This window comes from Aotus nancymaae, unplaced genomic scaffold (genome assembly GCF_030222135.1).
Source record: "Aotus nancymaae isolate 86718 unplaced genomic scaffold, 86718_ANA_hifiasm-v0.15.2.pri h1tg000014l, whole genome shotgun sequence".
NCBI classification, from domain to species: Eukaryota; Metazoa; Chordata; class Mammalia; order Primates; family Aotidae; genus Aotus; species Aotus nancymaae.
Genome location: NW_026988425.1, coordinates 13,902,216 through 13,914,959, shown reverse-complemented (window position 1 = coordinate 13,914,959; position 12,744 = coordinate 13,902,216). Strand labels below are relative to the sequence as shown.

The 12,744-nt window shown below is 39.2% G+C and overlaps 1 protein-coding gene across 1 annotated transcript in view; it reads left to right on the top strand.

Annotated features, from left to right (window-relative positions):
• The window catches only part of DNAH5 (dynein axonemal heavy chain 5), a 373,821-nt gene that overhangs the window by 341,659 nt on the left and 19,418 nt on the right, over window positions 1-12,744 (top strand). The window contains exons 72-75 of the mRNA XM_064375875.1: window positions 745-964; window positions 2,338-2,543; window positions 3,478-3,681; window positions 5,863-6,078. Coding sequence (XP_064231945.1) covers window positions 745-964; window positions 2,338-2,543; window positions 3,478-3,681; window positions 5,863-6,078 — 846 coding nt within the window. The remainder of the gene's footprint in view (window positions 1-744; window positions 965-2,337; window positions 2,544-3,477; window positions 3,682-5,862; window positions 6,079-12,744) is intronic.

Here is a 12,744-nt window from a genome sequence, read left to right as displayed (position 1 = left end):
CAAAACCACTGTGCCGGCCATAAGAGTCGCACTGGCGACCTGTGGGGCTCCTCCGCTGGGAATCTCCTGGTTTGTGAGCAACAAAAATTCATCTGAAAGTGTGGCATCCTCTCATTCTCTGCACTTTCACTGGGAGCTACAATCCCGAGCTGCTAGTGGTCAGCCATCTTGGATCTCTCTCTTTTAGCAAATCTTTTAGCCTACTTCCAGTGATACTTTGTGCCCTCTGTTCTTGAGAATTTGGGGAGTTATGTGGTATAAATCAGGTTGCATCTCAGCTTTCCCCAAATGCTAGCTTAGGATTCAACTTTCTTGAACCTCTTTTAAATGTAAGTGATAATGTCTTCCCTCTCTCTGTCATTGTCCTTAAGAGTTCATGCCTTTAAAATTTTTCTTCATTGTAGTTTCAGTGGAATTTGGGGATGAATCTGAGTTAAGTGAATGTTTTCAATCAACCATCTTTACTTGGAAGTCCTTTTATGTTTAACTTTGATTATATTCATGATTGTAACCATAAAGTATTGCTACAATTGCATACTAATGTATACTGCATGGACTAAATGCATGGACTTAAAAAGAATAGCTTATCTCAATTAAACATTTTTGTTTTCTTAGATTTGACCTAGATTAATTTAAAGTGGTTAGTGTGCTTTTCTATTAAATTTTAATTACTTAATTTAAGAATGTGGTAATTTAGAATTTGGGTGAAACACAAAAAATTTCTGTTTACTGCTGTTGACTTAGGGAGGATGGGCACTTCTGCAGAATTGCCACCTGGGACTTGATTTCATGGATGAGCTGATGGACATCATCATAGAAACTGAGATTGTACATGACACCTTCCGCCTCTGGATGACCACTGAGGTTCACAAGCAGTTTCCCATTACACTCCTTCAGATGTCCATTAAATTTGCCAACGATCCTCCACAGGGCCTCCGGGCAGGACTGAAAAGAACGTATGGTGGTGAGTCCAGAAATACTTCCGAGTCTACAGGAATTTTCTGTACTTATTTCCTTAAAAAGTATTATAAAAGGATTAGCTAGGATACAGTTATAGCAGGTAGTACTACTGTTTAACCTGATGAGGAGGTGATGGTCCTCCTTTGTGAATATGCCCCGGCAGTGTGAACGCACCAGAGCTCATGATTCCCACCTTCTAGTTTCCTCTTTTCCCAGTACTGCTCTAGTTAAGCCCATGCTGTTCTCTAGCGAGACATAATTAATATCAAAAATGAGCAATTTTGTCATTTATGATCTTTATGCTCTGTATCTAAAGTAATGCAGTAGTCTCTTCCGAGAGGAGAGTCTGAATTAAAGTGATGGCCTGCCTTCCTTTCGTTAGGGCCATATGTCAGAAGTTAGCTAAGTTAAAAATCCAATTTGGGCCAGCACACTCGGGCCAGATGCCTCCATCATGACTGAGGCTGAGGTCACACTCTTGGCCGCTGCTTCCTCTGCTTCATAGCTTTATGTATGGGACTCATGGTCATGAGAAGGACATGCAACTTTCAGTCAGAAATCCTGATTCTGGCCCTTGCTGTTACTAAATGCTTTGTTCTCTTGGATGAGAGTCACTAAAATAACTGGAGTTTAAATTTTCTCACATATAAAATAGGGACAACAGAATCTCTCTAGGAGAATTGAAATAAATTGTAACTGAAATCGTGTATTTGATAACCATAATAAATATAATTATTATATTTCAATCTGGAAAACCTGCAAAGAGATTTTTGGGGAGTTGCTAACAAGGCTCAAATTCCTGCCAATCTATAAGATAATGTGGGGATAAAATAGAGGCAGAAGGAAAAAGGCAGTAAGAAAATCAATAAATAAATCTAATTGTGTAGACAATTTAGTATATGCATATGTAATAATCAGTATTATTTGGAGCATGTACTCAGGTGCAGTAGGCTTCTGTATACACTATTTTAATTAATATAAAATTAGTTAAAAGTATATGCCCCAAGCATATGCCCAAAACAATAATAATAAGAAGAAGAATAGAGTGGTAGTTATGGTAATAGTGGGAGAGTTTAACTGTCATTACCCTTCCATCTTGATTTTATCCCCAGGTGATCTTGCTAGATTGGTGGGAACTTGACTCATGTTAGCAAGCTCCTCCCCTCCTCAAAGTCTCTTTGAAGACTTTTCAGAGAGAAATGGCCTCTGGACACCCAAAAGTTAAATTATTATTGTCACATGAGTGTCATAAAAATAATTCAAAGTAAGTGAATTTTAATATCAGGGATTTACAAACATGATTAATTGCTTATAAAAGTAATAGAAAATGAAGATGTTTGAGAGATGATACATTTTTCACCTGACTGACCACAACAGGTGTGAGCCAAGACCTGCTGGACGTGAGCTCTGGGGCCCAGTGGAAGCCCATGTTGTACGCAGTGGCTTTCCTGCACTCCACCGTCCAGGAGAGGCGCAAGTTCGGTGCTCTAGGGTGGAATATCCCCTATGAATTTAACCAAGCGGACTTTAATGCCACTGTGCAGTTCATCCAAAACCACTTGGATGACATGGATGTCAAAAAGGTACTGCCGCACCTGCTGCCTCGTGCCCCTGGTGGCTGTGGGCTTGGATCGTTAAGCTCACATGGCTTCCTAGCTTTGTGGTAAATCGTCTAAGAGTGAGAATTTGCTGTGCTTGCAAAGGCATCTTTAAGTCATAGCAACTTGGGTCATGCTTGCCTCTTGATTTCAGGAAAAAATGGACAAGTTTTGATTATTATTTTATTTCTCTTTTTTTTTTTTTTTTTTTTTTTGAGACAGAGTGTTACTCTGTCACCCAGGCTGGAGTGCAGTGGCACAATCTCAGCTCACTGCAGCCTCCACCTCCCAGGTTCCAGCAGTTCTCCTGCCTCAGCCTCCTGAGTAGCTGGGACTACAGGCGCATGCCACCATGTCTGGCTATTTTTTATATTTTTAGTAGAGATGAGTTTTCACCATATTGTCCAGAATGGTCTCAATCTCCTGACCTTGTGATCCGCCCTCCTCGGCCTCCCAAAGTGCTGGGATTACAGGCGTGAGCCACTGCGCCCGGCCCTCTTATTTGATTTCTCAAAGGCAGGTTGACATTCCAAAGAGAGCCTCAAAGGGCCTATTGTCAGGGGATATGGGTGGGGAGACTCGTTCTTCAAAATCCTAGAAAATGAAAATGGGAGTCTAGATTAGTTTGAAGTGTGTGCTTTCTAAAGAACTGCCTCAATACTCTCAAAAAGCAAACACTTTTCTATTTATATTGAGGTACGAAAACATGAATGCATCGAGGAAGTCTATTTCAAATCATGGACATGAGCAATTACTCTTCTTTACCTATTTCCTTTTCTTTCTGCACTTTCTCTTTGCGATACTGATGAAGAATGACTGACTCTATGAATGTTAAAACTGAATATATGGGTGTTACTTGGCAGGGAAATAATAATGCAATAGTATCAGATCCTCATAATTTTTCTATAATTTTTCCCAGGGTGTCTCCTGGACCACCATCCACTACATGATAGGAGAGATTCAGTATGGAGGTAGAGTCACTGATGACTATGATAAGAGATTGTTGAACACATTTGCTACGGTTTGGTTCAGTGAAAATATGTTTGGACCAGATTTCAGTTTTTACCAAGGATACAATATTCCAAAATGCAGCACAGTGGATAACTATCTTCAATATATCCAGGTTTGTCAACTTCAGAATTTTATGCATAGAGCAAATATCTGTAGCCATTTGACTTTTTGGTATTAAGTACACTGTCTATATTGCTTTTACAATAAATTTTAATGGTGATATATACTAACGCTTTTGCTGTGAAGGCTTTCTTCGTATTTTTATACTTAACGGATGATTGAAGTGTTTATGTTTTTCACGAGTGTGTGTTTTGTGTGAATCGTGTTTCCATCCCCCTTCTTTTTGTAATGCCCCAGGGAGGAATTTTCTTTAAGGAGATGACAGACTAGGCAGATTTAGAACTAGGAGACCTACACAAATCCCTGGAGTTCTCTATCTGTGAGACTTCAGCTGCCACAGCAGTAGGGCAAAGGCAGCTTCTAGACCCAGTTTGTTCTTTTTTCCAATCCACTTGCCTAATCCCGTGACATCTGTTCCTTAACCCTGGCCTAATGGACAGCCAATGGGCACATCCAGGAAGCTGCTTTGTGTAAGAGCTTCCTCTAAGACAGGGTTTTTCAGCCTTGGCACTATTGACATTCAGGGCTGGATCATTCTCTGTTGAGGGGAGTGGGGGGCGCTGGCCTGCGCGTCACAGGCTGTTTAGCAGCATCTCTGACCTCTATCCAAGGGATGTCAGTAGCACTCCTTTACCCAGTTGCGAGAACCAAAAATGTCTCCTAAAATTGTCAAATGTCCTCTGGGGGGACAAAATTGTTGCTGGTTGAGAAACACTGATGTAAGAAGGCATAGGGAGATTTCTTTTCTTTTTTTTTTCTGGATGTAATTTTTTTTTTTAATTGAACTTTAGGTTCTGGGGTACCTGTGCAGATCATGCAGGATTGTTGCATAGGTACACACATGGCAATGTGGTTTGCGGCCTCCATCCCCCTGTCACCTACATATGGCATTTTTCCCCGTGTTATCCCTCCCCAACCTGCCCCCCCATCCCCGCTGTCCCTCCCTTGGCCCCCTGCAACAGACCCCAGTGTGTGATGCTCCCCTCCCTGTGTCCATGTGTTCTCATTGTTCATCACCTGCCTATGAGTGGGAACACATAGGTAGATTTCTACAGGCAGTTTGAAATAGGTAGGGGAAAAATTCTGATTTTCAAGGTGACTGTGTTTTTTTTCTCTATACCTTAAATTCATTAGATCATTATTTAGCAGTCTCTTTGGTGTCTAACTAAGATTTATCTCACAGTAAACAAACTAAAACATAACAGCCCCAGAAGGCTAAATTTATCAGTATATTTACATGCTTTTTGATATATAAATGTAATGAGTTTATCATATATTACCACCTCTGCACTTTTATTCATTCAAATCAGCAAATATATTTGTCCTACTGTAATCCATGTATCTTTAAATCATCAGCACTGAATAGGAAAAGTGCCCATGGAGGTATAAATTTAGGGGTGCCTGAACATATACTTTTTATATACACCCCATCTCACAGTGCATTTGCAGTAGCTCGTAAGAAGACATTATTCAAGAAGGAATAAAATGAGGGAGAGGAAGGGAGGGAAATATGAGTATGACAATAATTAAGGATAAGATTCATACATAGAAAGGTGTGTCAAATTGTCAGTAAATTTTCCTTGTTTTCAAACGGTTGGGGGATCTTTTTCCCAGCTTATCCTGCTTCTGCCTGTGTCCCACTCCGTCTCTGTCTCTCTGACTCTGTTGCTTTCTCAATTTCTCTCTTCCTAGCCTCTGTCTTTTTCCCTGGGAAAGTACAACTCCCACCTGCTGCCTTTATTTGGACCACAATTACAAAAGCTGTCATTTCCTGGTATCCTATAAACATAATAACCATTAGTTATACGACATTGATTTGGTTGGACAACTGGTTTGCGTTTGATTAGACTGTCAGAAAGCAAAACACCAACCACAGCTCCCTTTCTGTGTCACATATCATATAACAAGACAGTCTCTCTTTGATTAAATTTTGTTTCAGGTGCAGACTGTAAAGAGCTATGAGCCCAATTTATGTTTCTCAATGTTAATTGTTTTTTTTTTTAAGGAAACTTTTGATTCTTTTCTGGAGAAATTATTGAGGTTTGTAGCTTGACACCAATAAGACTTAAGTAAATGCATATCCTCATAAAAGCATTTTTGTTTCCTAAGATAGTATAATTTAGACAGTGTTTATGTTGGCGGTCTGTGCTTATCTGGGGTGTTTATTGTTCAGAGTTTGCCTGCCTACGACAGCCCTGAGGTGTTTGGGCTCCACCCCAATGCTGACATCACCTACCAGAGCAAGCTGGCCAAGGACGTGCTGGACACCATCCTAGGCATCCAACCCAAGGACAGCTCTGGTGGAGGGGATGAGACCCGGGAGGCGGTGGTGGCCCGGCTGGCTGATGATATGCTGGAGAAGCTGCCCCCAGACTATGTCCCCTTTGAAGTGAGTTGACAAAATCCTGACAAAATGTCAGCTGGGGTTACATCTCTTCTGTTGGGAGAGTGAGGAAGAAGAAAGGAGGGCAAAAGATAATTTTCCCAAATTAAAAATCATTCTTTTAAAAACCAGCTTCTTAAAGAACCAGGAAAAGAAGTTTTGTATCCATGAATGTAATGTAATCTTTTCAATATGTAAACCATAAGGAAACCTGTTGAGAATGTTAATATTTACCATTGATTTCCCAGTCTGTACTGATAGGTTAGGACTGCTTTTCTGAACCTTCCCTGAGGTGCTTTACATTGCCACTTGTTCAAAAGAAAGCAATGTATTATTGAAGCACCCGTTATTTAAAATACATATTTTATGTAGTTTAATGCACACCTTAAAATTCAGACCTTATTTATTTCAGAGAGTCTACATTTATATCATTACCTCTGCAGTGTCTTCATCTCACTAGTTTTGAAAATTGATATTTTTCAGCATATAAGTAGTTTCTAAGTAAATTTATGATGATAAAAGTTAATTTTTCGACATCTTTTTAAATCAAATTAATTAAAAAAATTTTTTTTCCAGGAGTTATTGGGGTACAGGGGGTATTTGGTTACATGAGTAAGTTCTTTAATGGTGATTTGTGAGCTTTTGGTGCACCCATCACCCAAGCAGTATACACTGCGCCACATTTGTAGTCTTTGAGTCCTTCCCCCACTCCCACTTTTCCCCCCAAGTCCCAAAAGTCCATTATGTCATTCTTATGCCTTTGTGACCTTATAGCGTAGCTCCGACATATCAGTGAGAACATATGATGTTTGGTTTTCCATTCCTGAGTTACTTCACTTAGAATAATAGTCTCTAATCTCATCCAGATTGCTACAAATGCTGTTAATTCATTCCTTTTCATGGCTGAGTAGTATTCCATCACATATATATATGTATATATATATACACACACACATATATAGTATTATATATATAATACACACATATATATATAGTATTCCATCATATATATATATATGATGGAATACTACTCAGCCATGAAAAGGAATGAATATATATATCTGTGTGTGTATATGTGTGTGTGTATATATGTATATCACAGTTTATACACTTGTTGATTGATGGGCATTTGAGTTGGTTCTATGATTTTGCATTTGTGAATTGTGCTTCTGTAAACATGGGTGTGCAAGTGTCTTTTTTGTATAACGACTTGTTTTCCTCTGGGTAGATACCCGGTAGTGGGATTGCTGGATCAAATGGTAGTTCTCACCTTTAGTTCTTTAAGGAATCTCCACACTGTTTTCCATAGTGGCTGTACTAGTTTACATTCCCACCAGCAGTGTAGAAGTGTTCCTTGATCACTACATCCATGCCAATATCTACTGTATTTTAATTTTTTGATTATGGCCATTCTTGCAGGAGCAAGGTGTTATCACATTGTGGTTTTGATTTGTATTTCCCTGCTCATTACTGATGTTGAGCATTTTTTTCATGTTTGTTGGCCATTTGTATATCTCCTTTTGAGAATTGTCTATTCATATCTTTAGCCCACTTTTGGATGGGATTTTTTTTTAATTACTGATTTGTTTGAATTCATTGTGATTCTAGTTATTAGTCCTTTGTCAGATGTATGGATTGTGAAGATTTTTCTCCCATTCTGTGGGTTGTCTGTTCACTCTGCTGACTGTTCCTTTTGCCATGCTAAAGCTATTTAGTTCAATTAGATCTCAGCTATTTATCTTTGTTATTACTGCATTTGCTTTTGAGTTCTTGGTCATGAAATCCTTGCCTAAGCCAATGTCTAGAAGGGTTTTTCCAATGTTATCATCTAGAATTTTTATAGTCTCAGGTTTTATATTTAAGTCCTTAATCCATCTTGAGTTGATTTTTGTATAAGGTGAGAGATGAGGGTCCAGTTTCATTCTTTTACATGTGGCCAGCCAATCATCCCATCACCATTTGTTAAAAAGCGTGTTCTTTCCCCACTTTTATGTTTTTGTTTGCTTTGTCAAAAATCAGTTGGCTGTAAGTATTTGGGTTTATTTCTGGATTCTCTATTCTATTTCATTGATCTATGTGCCTATTTTTATACCAGCACCATGCTGTTTTGGTGACTATGGCCTTATGGTATAGTTTGAAATCAGGTAGTGTGATGCCTCCAGATTTGTTCTTTTTGCTTAATTTTGCTTTGTCTGTGCAGGCTCTTTTTGGTTCCGTATGAATTTTAGAATTGGTTTTTCTAATTCTGTGAAGAATGATGGTGGTATTTTGATGAGGATTGCCTTGCGTTTATAGATTGCTTTTGGCAGCATGGTCATTTTCACGATATTGATTCTACCCATCCATAAGCATGGGATGTGTTTCTATTTGTTTGTGTTGTCTGTGATCTCTTTCAACAGTGTTTTGTAGTTTTCCTTGTAGAGGTCTTTTGACTTCCTGGTTAGGTGTATGTCGAAGTATTTTATTTTATTTTTGCAGCTATTGTAAGAGGGCTGAGTTCTTGATTTGATTCTCCACTTGGTCACTGTTGGTATATAGAAGAGCTACTGATTTGTGTACAATTATCTTTGTATCCAGAAACTTTGCTGAATGCTTTTATCAGTTCAAGGAGCTTTCTGGAGGAGTCTTTAAGGTTTTCAAGGTAAACAATCATATCGTCAGCAAACAGTGACAGTTTGACTTCTTCTTTACTGAATTGGATGCCCTTTGTTTCTTTCTTTTGTCTGATTGCTCTGGCTAGGACTTCCAGTACTATGTTAAAAAGGAGTGGTGAGAGGGGGCATTCTTGTCTTGTTCCGGTTCTCAGAGGCAATGCCTTCAACTTTTCCCCATTCAATAATACGTTGGCTGTGGGTTTGTCATAGATGGTTTTTATTACATTGAGGGGTGTCCCTTGTATGCTGATTTTTCGGAGAGTTTTAATCATAGAGAGATGCTGTATTTTGTCAAATGCTTTTTTTGCATCTATTGGGATGATCATGTGATTTTTGTTTTTAATTCTGTTTATGTGGTGTATCACATTTATTGGCTTGCATATGTTAAACCATCCCTGCATCCCTGGTATAAAACCCACTTGATAGTGGTGGATTCTCTTTTTGATACATTGTTGGATTTGGTTAGCTAGTGTTTTGTTAGGGATTTTAGCATCTATGTTGATCAAGGATATCAGTCTGTAGTTTTCTTTTTTCGGTGTGTCCTTTCCTGAGTTTGGTATTAAGGTGATGAATTACGGAGGGTTCCTTCTTTCTCTCTCTTGTGGAATAATGTCAAAAGGATGGGTATCAATTATTCTTTGAATGTCTAGTATAATTCTGCTGTGAATCCATCTGGTCCTGGACTTTTTTATGTTGGTAACTTTTTAATTATCATTTCAGTCTCACTGCCTGTTATCTGTCTGTTCAGAGTTATCCAATTCTTCCTGATTTAAGCTAGGAGGGCTGTGTTTTTCCAAGAATTCATTCATCTCTTCTAGATTTTCTGGTTTTTGTGCATAAAGATATTCATAGTAGCCTTGAATAATCTTTTGTATTTCAGTGGTATCTGTTGTAATATCGCCTGTTTTGTTTCTTAGTGAGGTTATTTGGATTTTCTCTCTTCTTTCCTTGGTGAATCTTGCTAATGGGCTGTTAATTTTATTTATCTTTTCAAAGAACCAGCTTTTTGTTTCATTTACCTTTTGTATTATTTTGTTTTGTTTCAATTTCATTTAGTTCTGCTCTGGTCTTCGTTATTTCCTTTCTTCTGCTGGGTTTGGATTTGGGTTGTTCTTGTTTCTCTAGTTCCTTGAGGTGTGACTTTAGAATGTCAGTTTGTGCTCTTTCAGTCTTTTTGATGTAGGCATTTAGGGCTAAGACCCTTCCTTTTAGCACTGCCTTTGCTGTGTCCCAGAGGTTTTGATAGGTTGTGCCATTTTTGTTGTTCAGTTAGAAGACTTTTCAAATTTCCATCTTGATTTAGTTTTTTGACCCAATGCTCATTCAGGAACAGGTTATTTAATTTCCGTGTGTTTGCATGGTTTTGAAGGTTCCTTTCGGAGTTGGTTTCCAGTTTTATTCCACTGTGGTCTGAGAGAGTGCTTGATATAATTTCAGTTTTCTTAAATTTTTTGAGGCTTATTTAATGGCCTATCATATGGTCTGTCTTGGAGAAGGATAGACCCTGTGCTGTTGAATAGAGTGTGTTTTCTGTGGTTGTTAGATGAAATGTTCAGTGGAGTATTGAAGTCCCCCACTATTATTGGGTTGCTGTCTCATTTCTTATTCCTATTGGTAATTGTTTTATAAATTTGGGACCTCCAGTGTTAGATCCATGTATCTTTAGGGTTGTGATATTTTCCTGTTGGACAAGGCCTTGAACGATCATACAGTGTCTGTCTTTGTCTCTTTTAACTGCCATTGCTTTAAAGTTTCTTTGGTCTGATATAAAAAATAGCTATTCTAGCTCACTTGTGGTGTCCATTTGCATGAAATGCCTTTATCACCCCTTTACTTTAAGTTTTTGTGAGTCCTTGTGTGTTAGGTAAGTCCTGAAGGCAGCAGATAGTTGATTGGTGAGTTCTTATCCATTATGTGGTTCTATATCTTTTTTTTGTTTTTTTTTGAGACAGAGTTTTGCTCTTGTCACCCAGACTGGAGTATAATGGCATGATATTGGCTCACTGAAACCTCCGCCTCCTGGGTTCAAGTGATTCTCCTGGCTCAGCCTCCCAAGTAGCTGGGACTACAGGCATGCATCAACACACATGGCTAGTTTTATATTTTTAGTAGGGACAGGGTTTCACCATGTTGGCCAGGCTGCTCTTGAACTCCTGACCTCAGGTGATCCGCCTACCTCGGCCTCCCAAAGTGCTGGAATTACAGGTGTGAGCCACTGCACCTGGCCTGGCTCTCTATCTTTTAAGTGGAGCATTTAGGCCATTTATATTAAATGTTAGTATTGAGATATGAGGTACCATTGCATTCATTGTGCTATTTGTTGCCTGCGTACTTTTTTTTTTTGCTTTTTAACTTGTATTTGTTGTTTTATAGGTCCTGTGTGTTTATGCTTTAAAGAGATTCTGTTTTGATCTGTTTCCAGGATTTGTTTCAAGATTTAGAGCTCCTTTTAGCGGTTCTTGTAGTGGTGACTTGGTAGTGATGAATTCTCTCAGCATTTGTTTGCTGAAAAAGACTGTATCTTTCCTTCATATCTGATGCTTATTTTTGCTGGATACAAAATTCTTGGCTGATAATTGTTTTGTTTGAGGAGGCTGAAGAGAGGGCCCTAATCGCTTCCAGCTTGCAGAGTTTCTGCTGAGAAATCTGCTGTTAATCTGATAGGTTTTCCTTTATAGGTTACCTGTGCTTCTGTCTCATAGCTCTTAAGATTCTTTCCTTCATCTTAACTTCGGATAACCTGATGACAATGTGCTTAGGCAATGATCTTTTTGTGATGAAGTTCTCAGGTGTTCTTTGTGCTTCTTGTATTTGGATGTCTAGGTCTCTAGTAAGGCTGGGGAAGTTTTCCTCAATTATTCCCTCAAATATGTTTTCCAAGCTTTTAGAATTCTCTTCTTCCTCAGGAACACTGATTATTCTTAGATTTGGCCATTTAACATAATCCCAGACTTCTTGGAGAATTTGTTCATATTTTAAAGTTCTTTTTCTTTGTCTTTGTTGGATTGGGTTAATTTGAAAACTGTATCTTCAAGCTCTGAATTTCTTTCTTGTACTTGTTCAATTCTATTGTTGAGACTTTCCAGACTGTCTTGCATCTCTATAAGTTTGTCCAGTGGTTCCTGAATTTTTAATTTTTTTCTTTAAGTTATCTATGTCCTTGAATATTTTGAACTTCACTTCTCATATTGTTTTTTTGGATTTTCTTGCATTGGGCATTGCCTTTCTCTGTTGCCTCTCTGATTAGCTTAATGACTAACCTCCTGAATTCTTTTTCAAGTATATCAGGGATTTCTTGTTGGTTTGGATCCATTGCTGGTGAACTAGTGTGATTTTGGGGGGTGTTAAAGAGTCTTGTTTTGTCATATTACTAGAGTTGGTTTTCTGGTTCCTTCTCATTTCGGAAGGCTCTGTCAGAGGGAAGGTCTTGGGCTGAAGGCTGTTGTTCAGATTTTTTGTCTTACCGGGTGTTCCCTTGATGTAGTACTCTCCCCTTTTTCCTACAGATGTGGCTTCCTGTGAGCCAAACTGCAGTGATTGTTGTCTCTCTTCTGGGTCTAGCCACCCAGCAAGTCTGCTTGGCTCTGGGCTGGTACTGAGGTTGTCTGCACAGAGTTTTGTGATGTAAACCATCATCTCTGGGTCTCTCAGCTGTGGATAGCAGTATCTGTTCCGGTAGAAGTGGTGGTGGGATGCAATGAACTCTGTGAGGGTTCTTAGCTTTGGTGGTTTAATGCTCTATTTTTCGGCTGGTTGGCCTCCTGCTTGGAGGTGGCACCTTCCAGAGAGCATCAGCTTTGGTAGTATCAAGAGAAACCGGCAGTGGTGGGGGCGGGCCTTGAACTCCCAAGATTATATGCCCTTTTTCTTCCACTACCAGGGTGGGTAGGGAATGACCACCAGGTGGGGGCAAGGCTAGGTGTGTCTGAGCGCAGCCTCTCCTTGGGTGGGTCTTGCTGTGGCTGCTTCAGTTTCTCTAGTGGGAGGGTGTGTTCAGGACAGGAGGCTCTCCCTTTCC